Source organism: Anopheles ziemanni, chromosome 2, assembly GCF_943734765.1.
Source record: "Anopheles ziemanni chromosome 2, idAnoZiCoDA_A2_x.2, whole genome shotgun sequence".
NCBI lineage: Eukaryota > Metazoa > Arthropoda > Insecta > Diptera > Culicidae > Anopheles > Anopheles ziemanni.
In genome coordinates this window covers 1803437-1825128 of record NC_080705.1, presented here as the reverse complement: position 1 = coordinate 1825128, position 21692 = coordinate 1803437, and the positions used below count along the sequence as shown (strand labels likewise).

The following is a 21692-nucleotide window of genomic DNA, read 5'->3' as shown; positions in this document are numbered from 1 at the left end:
TCGTACTTCGCAGCATCTCCAACCGCCTAATCTGTTGATAGAGCAAAGAACGCGAAACAATATCGTAACAAGCCCCCGAGGGGGATGATGAGGGGGGAGTGGATGATAATTACCAGCCGTGATCTACACGCAATTGCCCAGCGCTCAAAAGGCGGATACCGATCTCGGGCGATCGCCACTCTCATCCGGCTTATTCCGTGGAATAGAGAAAGAATTGTTCTTTAAATAACTCCACCACGGGCATTGTGTTTGCGATTTAAAGATGCCCACGTGTGCGCCGATTGGAGCTGCGTGCGAGTGGCTCTCGATTGGGTGCGTGATGCGTTCACCCGGCGTAATAACATCTAGTGTCGTGTCCGACGTCCACGCGTTCGCGCATTTGGAACTATCGATCGCGCCATAAACCATAATTCAATTGTTTTTTTGTGAGGTTGTTTTTCCGGAGGGATCAAAATCGGTCGTGTACTAAGATTTTCGAGTTCATCCACTGGCCTGCAATTACATTACCCTGCTGTACCTGCGTTGTGTTTCGATTTTCATTTCTGGTTTCCTCGGAACTGCAATAAACCTTTTTTTGTAGAAAACGGTCGGTTCCATTTCGATGTTAAGTAGTAAAAAAGCCACACCGTGTCCTACTTGGTGTCAGGTGAGACACAAAACGAGTGCTCGTTATGCTTGTTATGCTGCGTTGACAAACCGGACGAAAACGCGTACCGTACCGTTCCATCCGCCCCGAACCGGACAGGCGGCACGTGTTAAATGGAGATTTTACACCGCGAGCGAACGATCGATTTCGAAAGAAATGCGCTCTACTGCTTCGCGACCGGCTACGCAACGACGACGCACCCGTAATCTTGATCGCAACCCCTTGATGGAAAGCGCGGAAAGCAGCCCCCAGAAAGGGCCCGCAGCCAAGAGGAAAAAAAAAAAGTGCACCCATCGCGGTCGCGAGGTGTAAATTGTCGCACTTTATTCTTTTCGGGATCGTTAACGGCTCCCGGAGTCGGGTCAGAGCCCGGGTAGGGTCGATCGGAACGGCCCACACACCTGTATATGGTACCTCAATCAAAGCGTGGATCGAAACGATCGGACGCTTATGTGACTTTTTGTTTCTGGTTTCCCCGGTTTTGGCGAAGGTAAAATGGTTTCACGCTTCTCGTGTCCGTGTTGAAACTGCGCTCGTCGGGTGGCTTCGGAGAGGGTGGGAAACGGTAAGCACTTCGACCCCAGCATTGAATAACCGTCAAGCAATCGGTCGGCGTGTGGCTTGATGGGACGAAACTTTTCCGTCGTGTTTGTCAGCTGATTTTGTCTGTAGTTTGTTTTTTTTTCGTAGAGTGTAGGAATACAAAATGAATGTCTTGTGGTAACATAAATCCGTGAAAGTGTAACACCTGTTAAAGGGCAACAGTATGGTTCGATTGTTTCGACATGAACCCTCACAGTTTTACAACACCTTAAAAGATTTACGATTTCGATACTTTCAACGTATAATTCAAAATATCAAAAATCTGGATTGAGAGTGTAAAACAATGTTATATCATTAATCTCCTTTCTGACTTTATTACTAATTTAAGTCATATCAGTCTAACATCAATGGAGCCGGTCGGATAATTATCGAATTAAATATATTAATCTGTTAAGTACTTCAATAAAATGTCATCGGCTCTTGGTTGCGGAACAAAAAACGCCGTTGTTGCTTTACCGAACAGTTCGGCGACGCAGCCAAGTACGACATCGTCCATACGACACACACGCACCCACATGGATCCAAGACGGAACAATAACATAATGTTTCCACCTCCAAGGCGCTCGGGCGCTTCCATCCGTCCGCGGATGGAAAAGCAAAAAAAAGCGGCTACAGCCAATCGGAACCATTGGCCACCAACCATTTAACGACCGTTGCACAAATCATAGCGATCGGTAGGGATCGCGGTAACGACGGCGCCGATTGGGTCTCGCGACCGAACGCGAATCGTGCGGGAGACGGGACGAGGCAGGGAAGGCGGGGACGAGAAGGAACAAAAGATAAACAAAAGACCACAAGCGTTGCGAGCCGAAATATTCAACATTAAAGCGGCACACACACACACACTGGTGAAGCTTACAATCCAAATAACGAGCCCCAACGGAGTCTTGCTACGGATTTGGGGGGTTCGTGTCTTTAAGTCTTTTGTTTTCTTACCCTACATGGGAGAGCTTTTTCTCCGCGCCCGGGTGTTGTTCATCGCCAGCTATGTTTTCATGCTCTTTTTCATTGATTTGATTTTTATGTTTTACTCGGAAAGCTTCGATGCGCGATCGAGGCGGAGCAGAAGGTCGAGGCGGCTCCGTAAAAGCTCCGAAGATCGTTGGAGCTCCGCGCACCGACACATGCGCGAGAGCCTTCGGACTGTCTTAATGTTAAACACATAAGATCAGGCCACCCATACCGATGCACGCTCGTGGAGCTTTATGCTGCTCCAGTTGGGGTTTCGCCCCCCAGCCGTTGATCATCAGCTACCGCGTACACAGGTGATCGGTTTCCGATGCTACCCCTTCGGGAAGCTGCGTGGAGAAGCGAACGGGGGGTGGAGAGACACGACGCGGGTAGGGGGCTAGTTTTCCTCTTTCTGCTCAATGGAGATCGGAAGGTCACGGCTGGAACGCGAGCATCTCGCGTGTCCAGTATCGATGCGAACGCTGAAACAAGTGGGTCCGCGCCGTCATCGTGGCGTTTTGTGTTGTGGGTTGCGTTTGCGAATACTGTTCCATCAGCATAAGGTTCAACAGTGACGTTGTGTCGTCGGGGATGGTTTGTACGTGGTATACTTAAAGTGTAAGTGTCGAGAAAAAGTGTTGCCAACTGTGATCAAATCAAATGTGTCGGGCTAGTTGATGGATCAAGTTGAAAATTAAACTCAAGCAAGTCATTCAACAGAAAACATAGTCGCGCTATCAACAGTCGAGTGTTCAGTCCAGTGAAGAAAAACATCAAAACCAAACCAGACATAACACTCACGCTGGCAGGCGAACAGAAACATAAAACACACAAGGAAGTGAAAATTGATAAAGTATAAAAAAACGCCGATAACGAAAGGCGAAAACACAACACAGATACATAAGTGCATAAAGCTGCGTGCTGCAGCAGAAGCAATCGGGAGGCGGATAGAAAAAAAGGAAAAGGAACCGAGACGTACCAATGTGCCAGCTGCCACTGTTTTGTAGTTCGTACGTCAAGGATCGTGATTGATAACCGGTTAATTAAGCTCGAGCCCCGACTTTGCCCCAGCGGATCGGTGGTGGTGGTGGTGGCGGCGGCGGTCGAAACGTCAACGGGCACACGATGGAGACGTGTGTTTTGATACCGCAAGAATTTGCCCTCGCCGTGACAGGTGTCGGCGCTCGTCACTCGCCCGAGCAGACGGCCACCGTTTGGTCCAGCGCGTCGATTCCCCAGGGACGCCTGTGCTATCCCTTCCAGGGCACGGTACGGATCGATAACCTGGCCATCTTTACCTCCCTGCCGGAGAATGATGTAAGTAAGGCCCCCAACTCCATCTTGCGCTACTTAGCTTTCGCTCCAGTTTGCGTTTTTTTTCACCCCAACCCCCATTTCGTGCTGCGCCGCTGCACACTATTAGTTCGCTGCTCTCGGCTCGGTTTTGATTCGCTGACCAGCGTGTGAGCAGCGATTGTGCGCACTGGAGTGTGAAAGAAATGGTGCCCCATGTCAACCATCCTCCCATGACGGTGGGAAACTTCTTAAAGACGTTCCCACACCCTCGGGCACCTACACCATCGAAATCGTGAAGAACAAGACGTGGCCGTTCTTCCGCGGGCAAGACACTCTCAAGCGCCATTCTTTTAAAAAAAAAAAAGGGGACCCCAACCCGATGTCTTGACGTGACAATACGAGAATCCCTATTTTTTGTACCTCAAACTACCCCCACCCGGCACCGGGATGAGGGTGCCAGCGCAGGAAGAATAATAATTATGATCGAATTAAAATGCGAGAATTATGAGGGTTCCTCGGGGGGTGCCGTACAATTCTTCCCCCTTTTTCTTGTGGTCAACCGAAAAGAAGAAACTGTGGCATGTTTCTTCGACTTTACAAAAAAGCGGAACTTTGGGGTGTAAAGAAAATTCCCACACTGCCCGCAGGACAAAAAACAACAACGTGTCTGATTGCTGTACTCAATTAGTTGAGGCTCTATGATTGTTCTGTCGTAAACAAACATCAAACGCCTATCGATTGTTTAGAATGACGGAAAATCCCCTTTAAAAAGGTTACATTTAAAGGTGAAATAAAGTGAATTGTTTGCATAATCCAACATGAACGAATAATAAACGTCAAATAAGTTTGATGTCTCGATAATCTCCCGCTGCCTGATTATTAGCAGCTCGTAGGAAAGCACCTAGTCAATGAACGATAATGCACCTAACGACACACCATCTGCAGGGCGCTCCCATACAAGGACCCGTCTCTATCGCGCCCATAATGAGACCGATAGTGCCTCCCCGCCTCACCTCCGTTTGCCAACCCTTTCCCGAGCCGGTCCCGTCAAACCAGTTCCACAATTAATCAACCTAACGATCAGCAGTTCATTTACACTTTTTCTCTCTCTCTTCTCTCCGGGGCTCCGGGGAGGAAAAACGCGGCGACGGCGTGGAAAGAAAAACGCACTCACAAATCAATTAAAAATGCAATGTTCCGTACGACATGACGCTTGCGCACCCACCGCACCGTAACAAAGTGCCCCCCTTCCCTGGATGATGCACTTTCAATTTCACCCTATTCCCATAGGTTTCCGCGGCCGTCCCGCGATCGTCCGATGCTGCGCAGTTGCCCATAAACGAAGCAATTAAATCATAAGATGCTACAAACTGCTGACGCGTCTACCACCGAATGGCACGTTCAGCTCCCGTCCGGGGCCTTCCAGCTGCCAACGACCGGTTGCGGCGGAAAAGTTGCCGTGATGCCACACTTTTCCCACTTTGGGAAGATCGATCCATTTCTCTTTCTTTTCGCTGCCACCGGGGTCGGGTGTGCACTTGTTCCCTTCGCCATTCGCGAGGAGAATTATGAGGCTCGGCAATTGAATAATAAAGAAAATTCCGCACACACAAGCTTGAAATAGAAATGACTGCATCAATTATCCTCCCTTCGGACGGGACAAGTTCACGGGGCTTGTGTTCGCTCGATCGCTCGGTGCCAACAACCTCTTCGCTCTGTTATGTTGCCTTTGACTACCACATGCGCCGGCAATTTCCATAATCAATTCACGCTGATAAGCGGCCGTTGAACTGAGGTGGTCGCCGAGATGAGGTTGCTTGTTTCGGGTGCATTACTTTCACTGATCGATTGAATAAGGAGCCGGGATAAGCTGGGACAACAATTTGCATAATTTATTTGCGAACATACTTTATCGACATCATAAGACGGAGATCTGCGGGTCGGTTTGGAGTCGTTGGAAGGGAAGGTGAGGTGTAGAAAAAGTCACATAATTAAATACAATTAAGTCAGATTGCGTGGCAGAGCGTCAGTGAATGACCTAAGCTCGTGGCAGCGCACCGTTCGCAGACGGCGGGAAATTGTCTCACAAACTTGAACTTGAATCTTGCCCTCCGAGCTCGGAGTGGAATGATCTTTGTGACACGGGGCAGTGCGAAAAAGGCACAACGAGAAGGAGAGAAGAGAGAACGAGGCCGATGTTGAATCGAGATTTAGATGGCGCCGATAATGACTCTAAAATGCAGACGGAGATGAAGAAAAGGCCGGTGATCGATCGGAAAAGCGGCAAACCGAATCTGGCGAAACCGTAACAAAAGTATCCTCGAATGAAGGATCACATAAAAAGGATCGTTAAGGTGCAGGTGCAGCATCGGTTTCGATTGCGCTCCGCATTTCCTGCGAACGATCACTAATTGATGGCCTTTCGATGCGCTCACGAACGCCAGCCATTTGAGGGCCTTCGGTACGATGCATTCGAAGACGGAAGGCGTGTGAATTATTTGGGTCAAACCCGGGGCGGATAGGGATCAGCTTCGGAGTGGTGCTTTTATGGTTCGTCGTTGCCGTTTCGTGTGTCGTAAATTCTTCGGCAACAAGAACTGATTTGATGGGTTTTTTTCGGTTTCCGATACATTAGACTTGATCGGGCGACCAAAAAGCAGCAAGCGACGAACCTCGCCTTACGAATTCGATCCCGCGTTCGCTTGACTTTATTCCCACAGTGCTCGAGTGCTAGGTACACGAGCACTTTTTGCGGCGACAACCTAATCAAATGACAAGCCGACAACGCGACAACTGGGCGATATGCCTACACCTTGCTCTTGAGACGGCCACGATCGGTCGTTTGAAGGGAAAACCCACCTCGCGAAAACAGCGTTCTACGTTCCATTCTGGTGTCCAGCTTAGGTTGGCAGGTCTGCTATGTTCGTCTAAGTGCATGGACGCGACTTGGCATGCAAAATACATTTGGCGAAGCGTGGACATGCAGCGAGTGTGGCTTCCATAATGGGACACGAGTAAACCCCAGACAGCTGAGATGATAATAAATTTCCTTCTCCTCCCCCTTGCCCAAGTTGTTGTTCCTGCGTTCTTCTGAAGGAAGGGGGAAATGTGTCACCTTGAACAGCCTTCACATCGTTACAATGTTTAGCAATACTTTCCTCGATCACCCAAGACGAAATCCATCATGTGTGTCCAACCAGAGGAAGTGTGACTGTTTTAATCAAAACATAGAAAAGAAGACAATAGGAAGAAGCTGTTCTTCATAGTTTCAAATTAGAAAGTTCCATCCCCAGGTTCCTCGGGTTTTAGTTGATTGATTTTTTATCATCCCTTCGAGAGTATTTCTTGCACTTTCTCATAACTTCTGTGCAGGACGATGTTGGATCGAAATATCGCTTCACATTCCATCATAACCTCTTCATCCATCATCGATCATGCAGACATGGACTATGATGGACTGAGAAGGGGCAAGGCGAAAGTCTCAACCTCACTTTTTGGATCATGTTTCAGAAATCGAATCCTTTTTTCCATTACCCTTGGACTGCGTTAATCCCTTGACCCTCCGTCGTTCGCTTGCCATCGATGACATTGATACTGAGTTGGCTTTTCTAACTGAGCTTGTGGTCAGGTGCCTTACTGATACCCTTTTGGCGTGGTCCATAAATTCTACTCTTAAGATCCATGTCCTGAGAACCTAAACCAGTCGCAAAGGTGAAGCAGAGAGCGTGAGAACGTTCTCGTTCGTGTATCGATCCTCGGGCATCTGCCAGCTGTCACCGAGGATAAGAAGGACGTTGGGAGATGGTGGAAAATCAAGGGCAACAGGAGTTGCACGTCAAACTGTTCCCGTCGTATCATAATCGGTGTCATCCGGTTGCAGTTGCAGTCGCGACGACAAAGCCGGCGTAACGGGCCGACCGAAGACGCTGTTTAATACGGTTCTTCCATTTCCATTCATTCGAACTGCGGACACTTATCGTTATTGAATTGGCAGCCGGCCCGCACGCACACAAATACACTCGGGATCTTTATGATAATTGTGCAAATAAAGATTCCACTTTAAGGCCAGCAGCTCGAACCGGGCCGGTTCCACTCCACGCCGGGATGTAAATGAGTCGCGTGAATCACAAAGAATGACCCGCGGATCGTGGATTGAGTTGTCGAACAGCGGGACTTTCTCCCGTCCTGCAGAGACCCGGTCTCGGAAGCGAACATGTAGCGAGTTTTGTAATTAAACAATTACTTAATTATGCATAATACTGCCATTCGTAAGCTCCGGTTTCCACGGAATACGGCACGACACGGTAACAATATCGTACATCGAAACAAACTTGCCGCTTCGCTCCAGGAATGTTCGTAGACACTTCTCCCCGGTGGCTCTCGGTGGTCCAATGTGTTGTCGCCTGAATGTCTTCGGGTCGTCGATCTTCCGTGGCATGGGAGCCACCGTTTGAACAACTCAATCGCTAATAAAGACATCAGCCCAGTGATCGAACGAGTCGTCGAAGCTTCTGTTCGAAGGCGCTCTAACAACGCTTTAATTGAGACTTCTTCCTCTCACTTCTTTGGTCCAAAGCTCCGAAGCTTCCGAATTGACTCCTAACGCTGCTTCGACTGCTCACGCCGGGAACCGTGACATTCAGATTCAATTTCAGTTGTTCTGTAGCGAGCTGTGGCCTGGATGATCCCGAGATAAAAGGTCCGACCGTTCATTTGCATAACAGAGTCAAGAGTCCGTTTCGATGTTCTCGGTGCATGGACCAAGTTCACGACGAAAGGCCGGAGAGCCTTTTCTCTTATCGCCTCGGCATGGACTCCTCCAGGAGTTGTTGGTCCCGTGGAATTAATTAAAACCGAATCTATTCCAAGCGAGACTAGGAGACCTATGGGTTTGTTGAAACGCGTTGTTCGCGATCGGCGCGGAAAGATTCACGAAGGTCACGGAATCCCCGTTGGAGTCGGGGGTCTCAAGTGAGGAAGCTCTAAATTAGAGTCATTTGTCGGATCGGAAGCTTGTTGTGGTCTGCTCGCCGTGGTCACGTGTAGGCTTGCGATCGTTTTAGAGCTAATAAATATTAATTTGGAAGATAAATTGATCACGACTTCGGCCGGTGGTCGACGGACTGGGCTAAAACCGAAAGCTCATCTCCTCTAATCAGCCCGCACGGATGTCGGAACGTTGGCCGGAAGAGCTTGGACCGGAGAAAATATCCAGTAATGTTCTCGGTGGCGTTCATTACCGAAAATGAGTCAGGGCTTTTGTTGTCGAGTTATGATTCGTTTGTTCTCGAAGAAATCGGTAATTCTCAGCGTATTCATTGTACGCAAGGGCAAAGAAGCCGACAAGAGAGTACTCCTCCTCCTTCCGACTTTTGCATTGTGAAGGCGAAGACGCGTGCCACGAGCCTCGTTCTAAGCAAATAATCACAGAAACCATTCGACGAGCGTGCCGTCAGAGATAGAAATTCGAGAATCGTGATCATGTGGCGTTTGTACGGAAGGGCAATTTCCTTTCTTCCACTTTTCCCATTCTAATTTTCATTCATGTTTGGTACATGTTGGAGTTTGTGGAGAGAACACGTTAGATTTCTTCAACTGATTGGCAAAAAATGAAACAAATTTGAGAACTGTCTCAATGTGAGTGAGGAACTCTTCTTCTTGTCCGCATCCGAAACAGTAGTTACCCTTCCGAAGGCAGCTAGAATCTGATTGCGATCGCAGCATGGTTCCACCCGAATGTTTCTTGCCCAAGTTTTGATGCGATCAGATTGTTTAGAGGAACGTCTCCCATGGCTAGGGAACAAATTGAATTTTATGTGCGTTTGAAGTCTATTCCCTGCTGACCCCGGGATACTCGAAAACAAAAAACCGTCCCGTGGAAAGCCGAAACCATCGCTCAAGTGGCCGCTTCGACGACCGGAGAGCTATCGACGATCGGGACCGTGCTTTATTGGAGTCATTGTTATGGCAATCCGTTATTTTAACTATCCAAAGTCGATGGCCCGATGGATCTTTTCCTCAAAATATCCAATTTAACGATGATCGTTCGCCCAGGATGCTATCGATCTTTATGGTTATTCTGGATAATCGGAAGGATCACAGATCAGCAGCAGTGGAGTAGTTCGTTTCGGAAATTAATAGGGGCTTGCCTCTTCGCTTCTCGTTTCCCCAAAAAATCTGATAATAAACGAATAAATCAATAAACCAGCAGCCAGTCCGTCAGAGCGCAATGGCCGGTGCGCAGGAAACGAAACAAGTTTCTAGCGTTCGTCCACTTCTTTGCGTCGAGAGAAGGCGCCTTCCTGAGTCGTGTGGAAGAGTCGTGGGCTTCGCGGAGCATCGCCGTTCATAAATCTGCTCCGATAATTGTGCATAAATTGTCAAACAAATTGTGTGGCTGGCGTTGAAAACATCGCGATTTGTGGTCGTTGAGACTGTGTTCTAGGATAAATCACTGTTGGCTTGGAATGTAGACGAGTGGGCGTTGCTACGATTCCAGTTTGAAAAGAGTGTGGTCGAAGCGATCATCATTTCAAGACGATGAAAAATGAAGGCATACAATCTCCACGCTGAATCATTTTCTACACAATTGTGGCTAAAAGAGAAGTGTGTCCTCGAATTCAACGGCAAATATCGTTAGGAGAATGTGTTTTAAATTCATTCGTACATCTGAGATATTTGATCCCGTTACATATTTACTGGAAACGTTGAACGATTCTGAGAAACAATGACCACTGTGAAATGTCTTGTCCCGAGGCGTCTTAAGGACCAAAAGGCCTCTCCTTACCCAGCCCTCTAAGAAGCAACGAAAAGACCGACAATCTTTTGCGACACAGGTATTGGAAAAATGATGGAATTCACTCAAAGACTCATAAAAGACACAAAAAAGATCATCCAAAATTTGACCATCGGCTAAACGACTGATCGTTCGAAAGGCATTTCGTCTTTTCGGCCAAAGTTTGTGGACTTCCCAAGAATCGGTAATGTCTCTGGATACCTTTCGAGGGCTACATTATGCGCCGCGGGGACGATGGCCGTGGACAAAGGAGAGAAATTGCAAATTATGCCCATCAATTTTGTATCGTTTTCGATCGCTCGATTCCTTCTCTCTACACTGAGGTTGGTGCGACACCAAGTAGCAAGAAACGGATATTTATTTTATCTTCTTATATATATTCATAAACGGTTTGGCGATCTTTGGCCGGGCAGTAATGGCGATGGGAACGATCGGGAGAACGGATAGGAGCAGATCGACATATATTATCCAACATTTGTAATTTCGATCTGTATCGATCGGATCTTGAATGTCTGGTGGTGTGTTTTTCTCCGTTCACTTTATGCTCTCTTCACTTTGATATGCATCGCCGAAAGAAGGCAGACGAAAAGGGAGCTTTTACAGGAATCACCGGATGTTTACACTCGTTAAGCATTTCTTTTTTCACCGCCACTTGACTTATTATAAACACAGGGTTTTGGGGAGGAAAAGTGACACTTCCTTTACGCCACGGGGCGGACGAAGCAAACGCCTTCTCTAGCGATTGGTCCATATCGTGCACGTTGGTTGGGGTTTCATCCTCAACTGGGCACGGTTTGTTCAGGTGTCGGTGGTTACATGGTTGGGTAATTTTTCATAAATCACAAATAGGGGGAGAATGGTAGTTCACCAGAGCGCAGCGAAGCGGAACAAGTGTCCGAGGGGAGGGCGTAAAGCCCATAAAAGGGTCATTAATGAGGGTATCAAGTGATGGAGGCATAAATAGCTGTCACTGGAACTGCGTGTTGTCATTACACATGTTAAATGGAGTAAACATGGGGTTTCCCTTTGAGAAAGCGCAGATTTAACGACAGGAAAACGGAATTTTCACGCCTTTTCACCGAACGGGGGTAGTTTGTCGAACAAAGTCTAATACCTTTTCCTTCTCTCTCTCTCTCTTTCTTTGACAGATTCGGCACCGTTTCGGATTGTACGATGAAATTACGTCCGTCAATGGACGAACGGTACGACACTGCAACTGGATCCGGTTCCTGCGAGTGTCGGAAACGTACGGGCCGCAGGTGAACGTGGTCTGCGCGAAGGTGAAAGGTGAACCGATCTACGAGATCGTGAAGCCGATCCCGTCGCACCAGGAGCTGGTCGTCTACTACCTGCCCGAGGGTCCGGAGGAGCTCTTCTTCATGCGAATGCGTAATCAGCTGTATCGGCAGACGATGGACTCGATCCTGGAAGGTAGGCAGCGCTTGGAGGGTGTTCTCTCCGCTCCTTTTACGGAGGAAGACTGCTACAATTTCGCTGGAGTCGGGAAAAACAAAGGCTCCGTGTGCGATTTTCGCTATCTTCATCTCTTGCCCATCTGCGATAGCATTCATTTCACCCATCACACACACACACACGCGTGTGCGGGGACACGTTACAAGGGAGCGAATTTTCGTAATAAATAAAATGGCGATTTTATCAATAGAGGCCGCTTCGTTGGTGGAGTAGAGATCGCGGCTCAAGAGTCTACGGTTCGCACAAAGCTCGCTTAAATTAATACACACAAATGAGTTTTGTGTTTCTTAACAAGAAAATAATTGAAATAATTCGGTAGATCCCGCCATCCAGATAGTTGTGCTGTTGGGAAGTCGGAATTCCTGCCTTCGGAAGTTCAGCTCCAGGATCGCCTTGGATTCCATCGCCTGAGCAGTTGCTTGAGGGGTGCAACTCCAGCTGCATTCGCTTCTGGTGCTCTCTGGTGTTAACTCGAAACCATTTATAAAGCACACGATTCCTGGGTGAACTTTTCCTTCCGAGAGCGAGGGTAATTAAACCCGAAACTGATTTCCATAACACTTCGCGTTCGCGCAGACGGCGGGAATTAATTCGCTGTCACCGGAGTTGCACTCGGGAAGCTTACCGGTTGCGCTGGGGCCCCCGAGATTGGGTGTGCGAAATGATAAAACTTCCGAGCGCGCAATTAATGAAGCGGTGTTAAATTAATGGTCTAGATTAGTGCTAATGATCGGCGATTAATAAGTGAGGCGTTAAGTGTAGCAGTTCTCCCAGAGTGTCATGAACAAATCCGCATGTTGCGATCGACGTAGCATGTGCGATCATTTATCCCGTAGAGTCCTTCCATCCTAACAACGACGCTCTACTGTCTTTCCCTAGATTCTCCACTGGACCTTTCGACGTCGCTCCTGTCGAGGGTCATGCTACCGATCTCACCTCCGTCCGGCGCCGAAGACGAGCACAAGTCGGTGTCGGGAGACGACTCGTCGATCTCGATCTCATCCGGAGCCAGCACCGGCGATCGTTGTGACGGAGCGGCTTTGGACCTGGAGCTGGCCTCGATCGGTACCGGCGCGTCCCGAGCCTCGCCCAAGGCCCGTCCCGCCCCCCGCTCCGAGCGAGCCATGCTGCCGTGCGAGGTCTGCGGCAAGGCCTTCGATCGTCCTAGTCTGCTGAAGCGACACATGCGCACGCACACCGGAGAAAAGCCGCACGTCTGTGGCGTCTGCGGCAAGGGCTTCAGCACGTCCAGCTCGCTCAATACCCACGTCCGGATACACTCGGGCGAGAAGCCGCACCAGTGTCAGGTGTGCGGCAAGCGGTTCACGGCCAGCTCCAACCTCTACTACCATCGCATGACGCACATCAAGGTAAGGTCCCGGGTCCCTGGTGGTAGGAAAAGGATCGGATTCCCGCGGGCGGCTAGTAATTAAAACATTTATCCCTCCTTATCGGGCTTTATGGTCGCGGCTTCGAAACCAGACCAGGCCGCGACCGGCCCAAAATCCCATTTGGGCGAAAACGCAGCGTCCATCTTTTTTTACGATTATTAGCTGCCTTAATTACCGCCCGGCACTTGATGAAATTTTTCCGTTCGTTCCCACTGCAGTTTGCCGAGCGCAGATGCAAGCAAAACAAAATGCAGACCCGGAGGTCTTTTGCGGGTTCTTTTGCAATCAAAAAGAATTTCTCAATTTTCGCATTTCAAAACACCACAAGAAGGAAGGGGATTGAGGCATGCCGCGCCCGTTCTTAGCCGAAAATCACACACTCACGCAAACGAAAACCATAAACCCGTTTTATCTGAACGAGTGGCCGCTTTCATCTGGCCCTCTTCCCCTCTCTCTCTCTCTCTCCCACTCTTCGTTCCTTCCAGCCAAAAGTGTCGTGGTTGTTCCGGAGCTTAATTAAAAAAATATTTATTAAAAAGATAATTAGACAGGTTCTGCGGTTCGGCGCGATTTTGTCATCGGGCCGTGGCATACGATACACTTCGGCCTTTCGGTACGATTCTGACCACTTGTAACCCCCCGGTCCCCGTTGGTGCTCCCCTCCTTCTCCCGTCCCTGGTCTGGTGGGACTGATCGAAATCCAATTCCCAAATTGATGGGAATAATCACGATTGCGAGTCCGTGGACCACGAAACCGATCCCATCAATCAAAGTCAGTTCCAATGTTGTCACCGTTCTTGTCACCCCCGGCCGTCTACCCCCCCATCTTTTCGGGCCGTTTCGCCCCTAAAATGTGGCCTCGATACGGGAGAATTGAGTTGTTTCGGGCGTTGCGGTCGGATCGGAGGACCCCGACTTTGATACCATCCGTTGTCATCCCGCCGAAGATCGCGGTCCCGATACATTTGTCGACCGGGAATGTCGAACCGGATCAGAATCGGATCCGGGGGATTGCATTCTCTGATTTACATACGTTCGCCGGGCTCGAAGAAACTTCATCCGAAAGGTCGCCATCCCCAGGGCTGGATAGAGTTTTGTCAGCGAAAACATGAAATTAGATGCGATAAGATATTGTACCATGTTCAATGAAACGGAATGGAAATGTACAACACCATATCTTGCGGCTCGTGATCTACGTTTCGGAGAGGTACTGTCGATTACCGATAAAAACCGATTAACGTATCGCTTACGATGCTCAACTTAAGTGATGTACCCATTAACAAAAATGGTTTTCATTAGAATCGTTCCAGAAAGCTTGCCAACTTAATCACTCTCTGCCTTCCTTTCCTTCAAAGCGTGTGAGATTTGTTCTCACCAGCTGCAACGCCATGCCGTCCTATTTCCATGCAAATGTACATGTTTTTAAAGGCCCATAAACTTTTTCTTCCATTAAAATATAACCAAGAAATCGAAATCGACCATACGGTACGAAGTGAGCCAATTTCTACCGTAAACAATAATATTTTTCCCAAAAAAAACTTCCCAAATGTTCCCAAATGAAGCCATTTCGATTGCATTCGACCGGTTTTGGGCGGCCTGAAGGAAACACAGGAAAGCACCGCAAAGAAAAGGGGGCAGCAATTCAAACGAGATAAAAGAAAGAAAGAATTAACTAACCAGTTGTTCCAAATCCTTCCAAACCTTCGGCACCCGAACTTGGAACAGAGGTACAGGAATGGTTTGGAAGAAACCACCTGAGCAAGAACAAGACGACATAAAAGCAACCAAACCGACACGGAAACAGTGACATACAGACTCCCTCTGCGCGCGGGCAGAAGGCAAGCCGGTCACAACGGCCGCAGATAATGCACCATTTACGTTATGGCATCCTCCAGGACGGTATCAATTTCCTTCGGGTGGCAGCTTCCAGAGGCGTTTGTGACAGTTTGGCGACACTATCCGGAACGAAGCCCAATTTCTCATCCCCTCGGGCGGTGAATGAAAGGAACGGAGTTCAAACGAAGCGGAAGCGCTCGACAATTGGACGATTCCGCGAGTGCGAGTGCATCCAGGTGCATGTGCATGGTACCTGGTTATCCTTTGCGTGACCCTGGCCCGAGGCCCATTTTGGGATTTGTTTGTTTTGGGGCCGAGCAAAACGGGAGGCGCAACGTAAATCGAACGCTACCGAAGCTACCGAATGATTGTCCGCACAATCGAAAGTGATGCTTGCGCTGCGAGGCGAGCTCCACTGCCGAACCACTTCTTCTGGCAGGCTTTTCCCGCCCGGTCGCGGCGATTAAGAACGAGCGTCGTGAGTTACGAGCAGCTATTAGTGAGATATGCTTTGATGCGATGCCGCGAGGCCTTTTTACGATCATCCGCCGGCCGGCCTTCCGAAAAGAAAAGGGTAACGAATGCCATTCGAACATATTTCGCGCACCTTTTTTGCCGGCCGAAGAAAACGGCGGCGGAGGTGATCTTTAGCGGGCTCTCACACAAAATCGGCAATAATTCAGTGCCTTCTGTCTCCACCGGATGGTTGACGATCGACACGAAACAATGTGTGGCCGGGAAAGGAGTCACTTTATGATCTCCCTTTTGCACCCCGAAACAGCGTCCTTTGTGAGAATCTTTTCCCAAAAAACTCGACCCTCTTCAATCGATGGCTGTGGAACTCGATGAGAACATTTCCACCCAATCATAATAGGACGATCGATCGATCTTGACATCGGTAAGCATTTCTTCTCCGAAAGGATTTGAATGATGCCTCTCGGAATTTATGTGTACACCGGGACGAGAACCATATTCCTATTAAACGTTTCCCTTCCTAGTCCCGAAAAAGAAACAAAAAACATTTTTATATCACCGAGGCTTAGAAAGCCTCCACCAAAAAACGACATTTGCTCGATGCCGAACTATCAAAACCTAAAAATACAACCCATTTCATGAAAATTACATCCGTCCCCGCCAACCAACAGGGAAACCCCGGTCCATCATCGGACACGTTGATTGCCGGTAATCATAAACCAATAAAAACTGAAACAATCCTTCCAACCGGGTGAAACGGGGGGGGGGGGGGGGGGGGCGAGAGCAGCATTTCCTTCAATTCTCTTCATGCTCTTTTCCTCACATTGTTTGAGCGCTTTAACATTTGAAACTGACGATCGAGCTCGGGCGATGGTTGGTTCCAACGAAAAGGACATTAAAAGAACCGAGGAGATTTTTATCCGAGTAAAAACATTCCTTCCCAAAAAATGCCGACCAAAACAACCGGCTGGCACCTGCTGTAAAAAAGTAAAACGTCTAAGGGTGGTACGGCTTTTAGCATTTTTCCTTCGGACCGGAACCTTTTAAGGCCCGCTCAATGCCGAATCCAGCACACTTTCCACATTTGCTACGAACTGAACTTTCACTCCGTATTGTGTTTTTGGTTTCATCATTTTCTCGTATGTTTCCATCCCTCAGGAAAAACCGCACAAATGTAGCCTCTGCTCCAAATCCTTTCCGACGCCCGGCGACCTCAAATCGCACACGTACGTCCACAACGGGTCCTGGCCGTTCAAGTGTCACATCTGCTCCCGAGGCTTCTCCAAGCAAACCAATCTCAAGAACCATCTCTTCCTGCACACCGGTAAGTACAACTGAGTAATGCACACTCGCCTTTCCCCCACATATGCTCCGGTCTACTTTATCCTCCGCTCTCCACGAACCGATCGAATGGCTGGCGCAAATTGAGGACCTTCCTTTGTCCGGCACGGCTTATGGCACCCCTGAACATAAAGAAGAGGGAAAAAAACGGTTCACTCACCTGTTCGTTAGTGGAAAAAGCATTAAAGGAACACCAAACAGGATGGCAGCACCTCGAGGCACAAGAAGGTGGTCGCTTCCTGTCGAGAACCACCATCTCCCCACCACCTCCGCCGCAGACTCGTTTGAAGGACATGCACATGGCGTTCGGGTGGCTGCTGCTGCTGCTGCTGGTCCTTCGTGCACGCGGTTTGCGTGTATAAACGGAAACATTTGGCTTTCGATACGGTTGATTTAGGGCCGGAATCGGAAGGAGGAATCGAAGAACGAGAGGACGAACGAGCGAATGCAACCAATACAAAGGACCAATTTATTGGACTACGCAGGATACTGCAGGCCAGGACTTGGCCAGAATGACGCGCAATTGAACAAAAAAACACGACCGGGTAGGGTCAGCGAAGGAAAGCTACAAAAAGGCTCTTCCAACACGCAAGTCCTGCGCGAGTCAAGTGTGTTCGGTTCAGTTTGAAACACCCAGGGGAAAGAGGAAAGCGGCACAAAACGCAACGAAAAATAATGCATAAAAAGTAAGATAAATGTCAAACGACGAACCCTTCTGTGCTCGAAGGAAGTTCGATGGTCGTCCTGGCCCGGAGCCTTACGTATCCTTTCCTTTTAACGGCCGTCCACTTTCCACACTTCCGATGGTATTTGTGTCCGGTTTTCCATTGCATTCAGTCGAAGTTCGTGACTGACAGCCTGTTATCCTTTTCCTGGGGAAATGTTCCACATTTTTGGGAATATAATATTTTTATAATCGGACGGAAAAAAAAAGTTGATGAAAAACGAGATTACCCCGACGTGTTCTCATAACATTGCTCTCAATTTCATTCTCCTTCCTTAACTCGACGATCACCCGGTCAACCGACGATAATTGAGGAAGGAACGGGGGCGATAAGATAAACCCGTATCGAACCGAACTCTCCCTACCCGAAGGGTCCTTGCAGCACGGCGTACGACTGCCTTTCAACGCGTCCCGCGCCGGAATCACCTTTCACGCAATTGTTTTGATTGATGACGGCCATCGCTGTTGAGGATGGAAAGTATCCGGGGAAAATGGGGAAACAAGTTCACAGGATTAAGATTAATTTTAAGATTGCCCAACGATTTTACGAACACCGGCATCACGAAAATCATCCTCCGATGGCAAAACGGAAAGGATCTCGCACGCAATGATAGCTCTATTAGAAGCCTACAACTAGGACTATCTTGGATCGACCGGGCGAACGACATTGCTTTCTCACGGTCTGGAAAGCAGCTGGAATTGACCGGCGGCACACAAGGGAGCAGCACACAAATCCTTCGTAAAGATCTTCGAGCTAAGAAAGAGGTAGAGCGAACCAATAATACACGATAATAACCTTCAGCAGCACCATTCCGTCCGATACCTTTTAGCAATAATCAGATTTGGGAACGCTTTTCCCGCTGGCACCAGACCGTTCAAGCACATTCCATTACGAAAATAAGCTCCCAGCAGTGGTTCATCCCATTTCATCTGCTAGAAAGCAAACGTCGTCCAATTTCGATTTCTGAACGGTATTTACGCTACCCACGTTGGCACTATGCAAACGTTTGGAAAGGGTAATTTCCATCTATTAATTACCATAAGCCGTAATTAATCAGCACACTGGAAGCACACCTCACACACGGGATGAGCCTTCTCAAACGAGCCTCCGATCATGCACAACGTGACGCCAAAGCGAGGAGGGAGAGAAATTAATTGCCACCGTTCAAAATCTCCGGTAGATCCTGGCACGATGGATATCCCCGGTAGCAACACAGTTTGCTCCACATTTGTGAGCCGTTTGGCTTGGGTTCTTTTTTTTGTGCAGCATTTGTTGTCCCACACGGGAAAGTTCATACCCCATCCAGGTTGTCAAAGTCGCAAGCCGCTAAAGGGCACCGGGGCAAGCAGGGATCAACTCATGGGGCGCCCGTTCAAACGCACGATCACCCGATCGCTCCGAACCGGCGCAACGGTGTGCGAGAATGCGATTAATATAAATTATAACGAAAACACAATAATTTAATACACAGCCACAGCCAGCTCGAAAAACGAAGGAAGGCAAGGATGACGAGACACAAGAGGCGAAACGGCAACAGCGGATATTGCCCCGGAACGCCGGGGAACGAATTTTTGAATAAAGAAGTCGTGCACGACGGTTCTGTTGTTTTTAAGAAAACCCGGGCGCACTTCGATGAGATCGACTCGGACTCACCGCAGTCGGACGGTGGTGGTGGCGGTGGTAAAGGTGGCCGAAGAAGAAATTAAAACTAAATTGGTTTTCCTCCATTCTTCCCCCTTTCAACGTTGGCGTGCGTTTTGCCCCACGGCTTGGGCACGGTTCCATTTCCATAGATCAACCTGACCACCCCTGCTGATACCACCCCCAACGCACCCCTTGGTCACCTGTTGCTTCGCCAAGAAGGTGTCTTCAGTGTGGGTCACTTAGGCTTCCATCGCGCAGATCGTTTCTCGGTGCGCCGCTAGGGAGATTCGGGATTCGAGCTCTCCCCGAGTCTTCACGGTTGGTCGTGATTTATCTGTCTGCCTTCCTGCCACCTTGCCGGCGGTGGCCTTCCCTTTCGCGCCCAACCTTCTCCCGTTCTCTGTGTTCGTCTGTCGACAATCTCATTCGCAATGGTGGTAGCACTCCGATCAACCGGCAGCGATGAATCGGTGGCTCCTGTTGCTCCTCCGATGATGACGCTGCCGCTTTTGCTCTGCACGGCCAATGTGTCCTGGAAACTGAATCAACCGTAAAGCGATTTCCAGAAAAGGCCAATGGTTCCAAGCGTTCGTTGGACTGATTTATAGACGCAGCGTACTTAAAGGAGATCTTTAGGATAGAATAGCTGGAGTTCTGGAACTTTAATTCTTACAGTAGAGTTCGATAAAACTTGTGGGTTAATTTTAAATTAGGTCTGTAGACTTAAGATCAAAACAAGCTCTACAAAGAAATGCCTTCCGAAACGAAGGCGGAATGCTTTTAATAGTGTAAAAAAGCAGAACACTGGAAATAGAGTATTGTACCCGGCAGCAAAGCACATACAACGGTGAAGTTATACTGACGAGTACCCAACACGAATCATGTTGTTTTCCCTTCCCACTCTTCCCTGTCTACGTCTTCCCATGACGGGACTACGTCAGATTGGTACAGAGGGCTACCATCAGCAAAAGATAGGTCAACGCTATGCCCTCGATCACCAGCGCGAAGTGGAAGTTAATTCTGCCCGACCTGTCGCGTCCGTCGTGCTTTTTGATCCACTCTCCCTCCTGGTCAAGGATGTGTGAGGATGTGCGGGAATAAAAATTAACTTCCACCGTCATGCCTCACGGGCCACTCCTTGCGATCCGCGAAACCGCGAGCGAGCGAGCGCAAGATGAAACGCAAAGCGAAGTAGCTAAAACGATTAACGGAGAAATATTTATAAAAGCGAAGCGAGGCCTCTCGGCGAAAAAAGCGAACGATTGATAAAGTTCGGTAGCAGCCTTCAGCGTTCTTTTTCGCATTCTTTTGATAAATGGACTGGAGGTCCCGAGGCACCGAGGCAGTTACGCTTCTTAGCTTGGTGCGCCGAGAAGAAATCGGTTTGCAATCACCATGGGGATGCTGGGTGTGAGTTGGTTAATTTTTCCTCTTTATTTGCTCTCAAAACAGACACTCCTAAATTGACTGCCTTGGACAAACCCGACTCCATCTTTCTTCTAGCCACCTAGGAGATTTGAAACCCACCACGCAAGTGTCATGTTTTGGGAGGTCTGCCGTGCTGGGGAACTATGCCGCACCTAAGAGCAAGCCGGATTAGATACGGTAAATAAACCGTGAAAATATCGAAATTTTCTATAATTGAAACTAATTTACCTTCACGAGCATGCGAGGAACCCTTTGGGGAAATGATGCTTCGACACACGCGGCGGAAGTAAGATTCATTGAAGTTTGGGCGAGTGAGCAAAAACTTCCACAACTCATTAAATATCGCCATAACGAAAGGGCGAAAGATGCTGCACCCATTTCTCTTGGTTCTGTAGATTCGAAACGAATCAATCGGTGCTGGAAAATTGCATAAATATTTGTTGATTTTCGACAATCCATGATTCTCTACAGTTCGACCTGTGACTTAAATAATTCAATTATTTTCCATTGTTGATCCAGTACCCACCAACCTTTCCAACCTCAATGCTTTAAAAACTAACAAGTGTATTTCTTTTCTTCTTTTCTTTGCTCTCTGATCACTTTTCCGTGCGCCTAATCAGGTGACAAGCCCCATGTCTGCGAGGTATGCAAGAAGTCTTTCGCGCTTGCCTGCAACCTGAAAGCCCACATGAAAACCCACGAAGGTATGCGTTCGCATTCCATTTGATTTATTTCCGTACTTCGCTGATATGACGCGGGCCTCGAAGACAGACGTATTAATTGTGTCTTGTATTTCCTTAATTTCCTTATACAACAGAAAACAACTCGCCCGAGTCCGAGATCGATGTCGACAGTGATCTACGAAGCGATGGAGAGGAGACCGTACCCCTGTTTAGCTACGAAAAGGACGACGAGGAAAGGCTGTCTCGGTATCACTGGAGAAATTCAAAGGCGGAACCGATTACAAGGAGCCGCTAGCGGAAGCGAGTTCCGTTTTCGACCATCGTCGGAAGAGACTGTATAAAATGTAACAACTTATAGAAAGATTCTCTTTCATGGTATTTTAGTTTAGTATTAAAGTATTAAGC

At 48.5% G+C, this 21692-nt stretch overlaps 1 protein-coding gene across 1 annotated transcript; it reads left to right on the top strand.

Moving 5' to 3' along the window:
- Positions 1–3325: 3325 nt before the first annotated feature.
- On the top strand, positions 3326–21582 carry LOC131281628 (zinc finger protein 177-like). The gene is made up of 6 exons (XM_058310972.1): positions 3326–3517; positions 11441–11723; positions 12645–13135; positions 16625–16790; positions 21225–21308; positions 21422–21582. Exons 1-6 carry the CDS (start codon positions 3326–3328, stop codon positions 21580–21582), a joined length of 1377 nt encoding a protein of 458 aa, XP_058166955.1.
- The last annotated feature ends 110 nt before the right edge of the window (positions 21583–21692 follow it).

Coding starts and splice junctions, on each gene's coding strand:
- LOC131281628 (XM_058310972.1), top strand. CDS start 3,326: ATGGAGACGTGTGTTTTGATACCGCAAGAATTTGCCCTCGCCGTGACA. Junction 11,724..12,644: donor GATGGACTCGATCCTGGAAG/GTAGGCAGCGCT, acceptor GTCTTTCCCTAG/ATTCTCCACTGGACCTTTCG. Junction 13,136..16,624: donor ATCGCATGACGCACATCAAG/GTAAGGTCCCGG, acceptor TCCATCCCTCAG/GAAAAACCGCACAAATGTAG.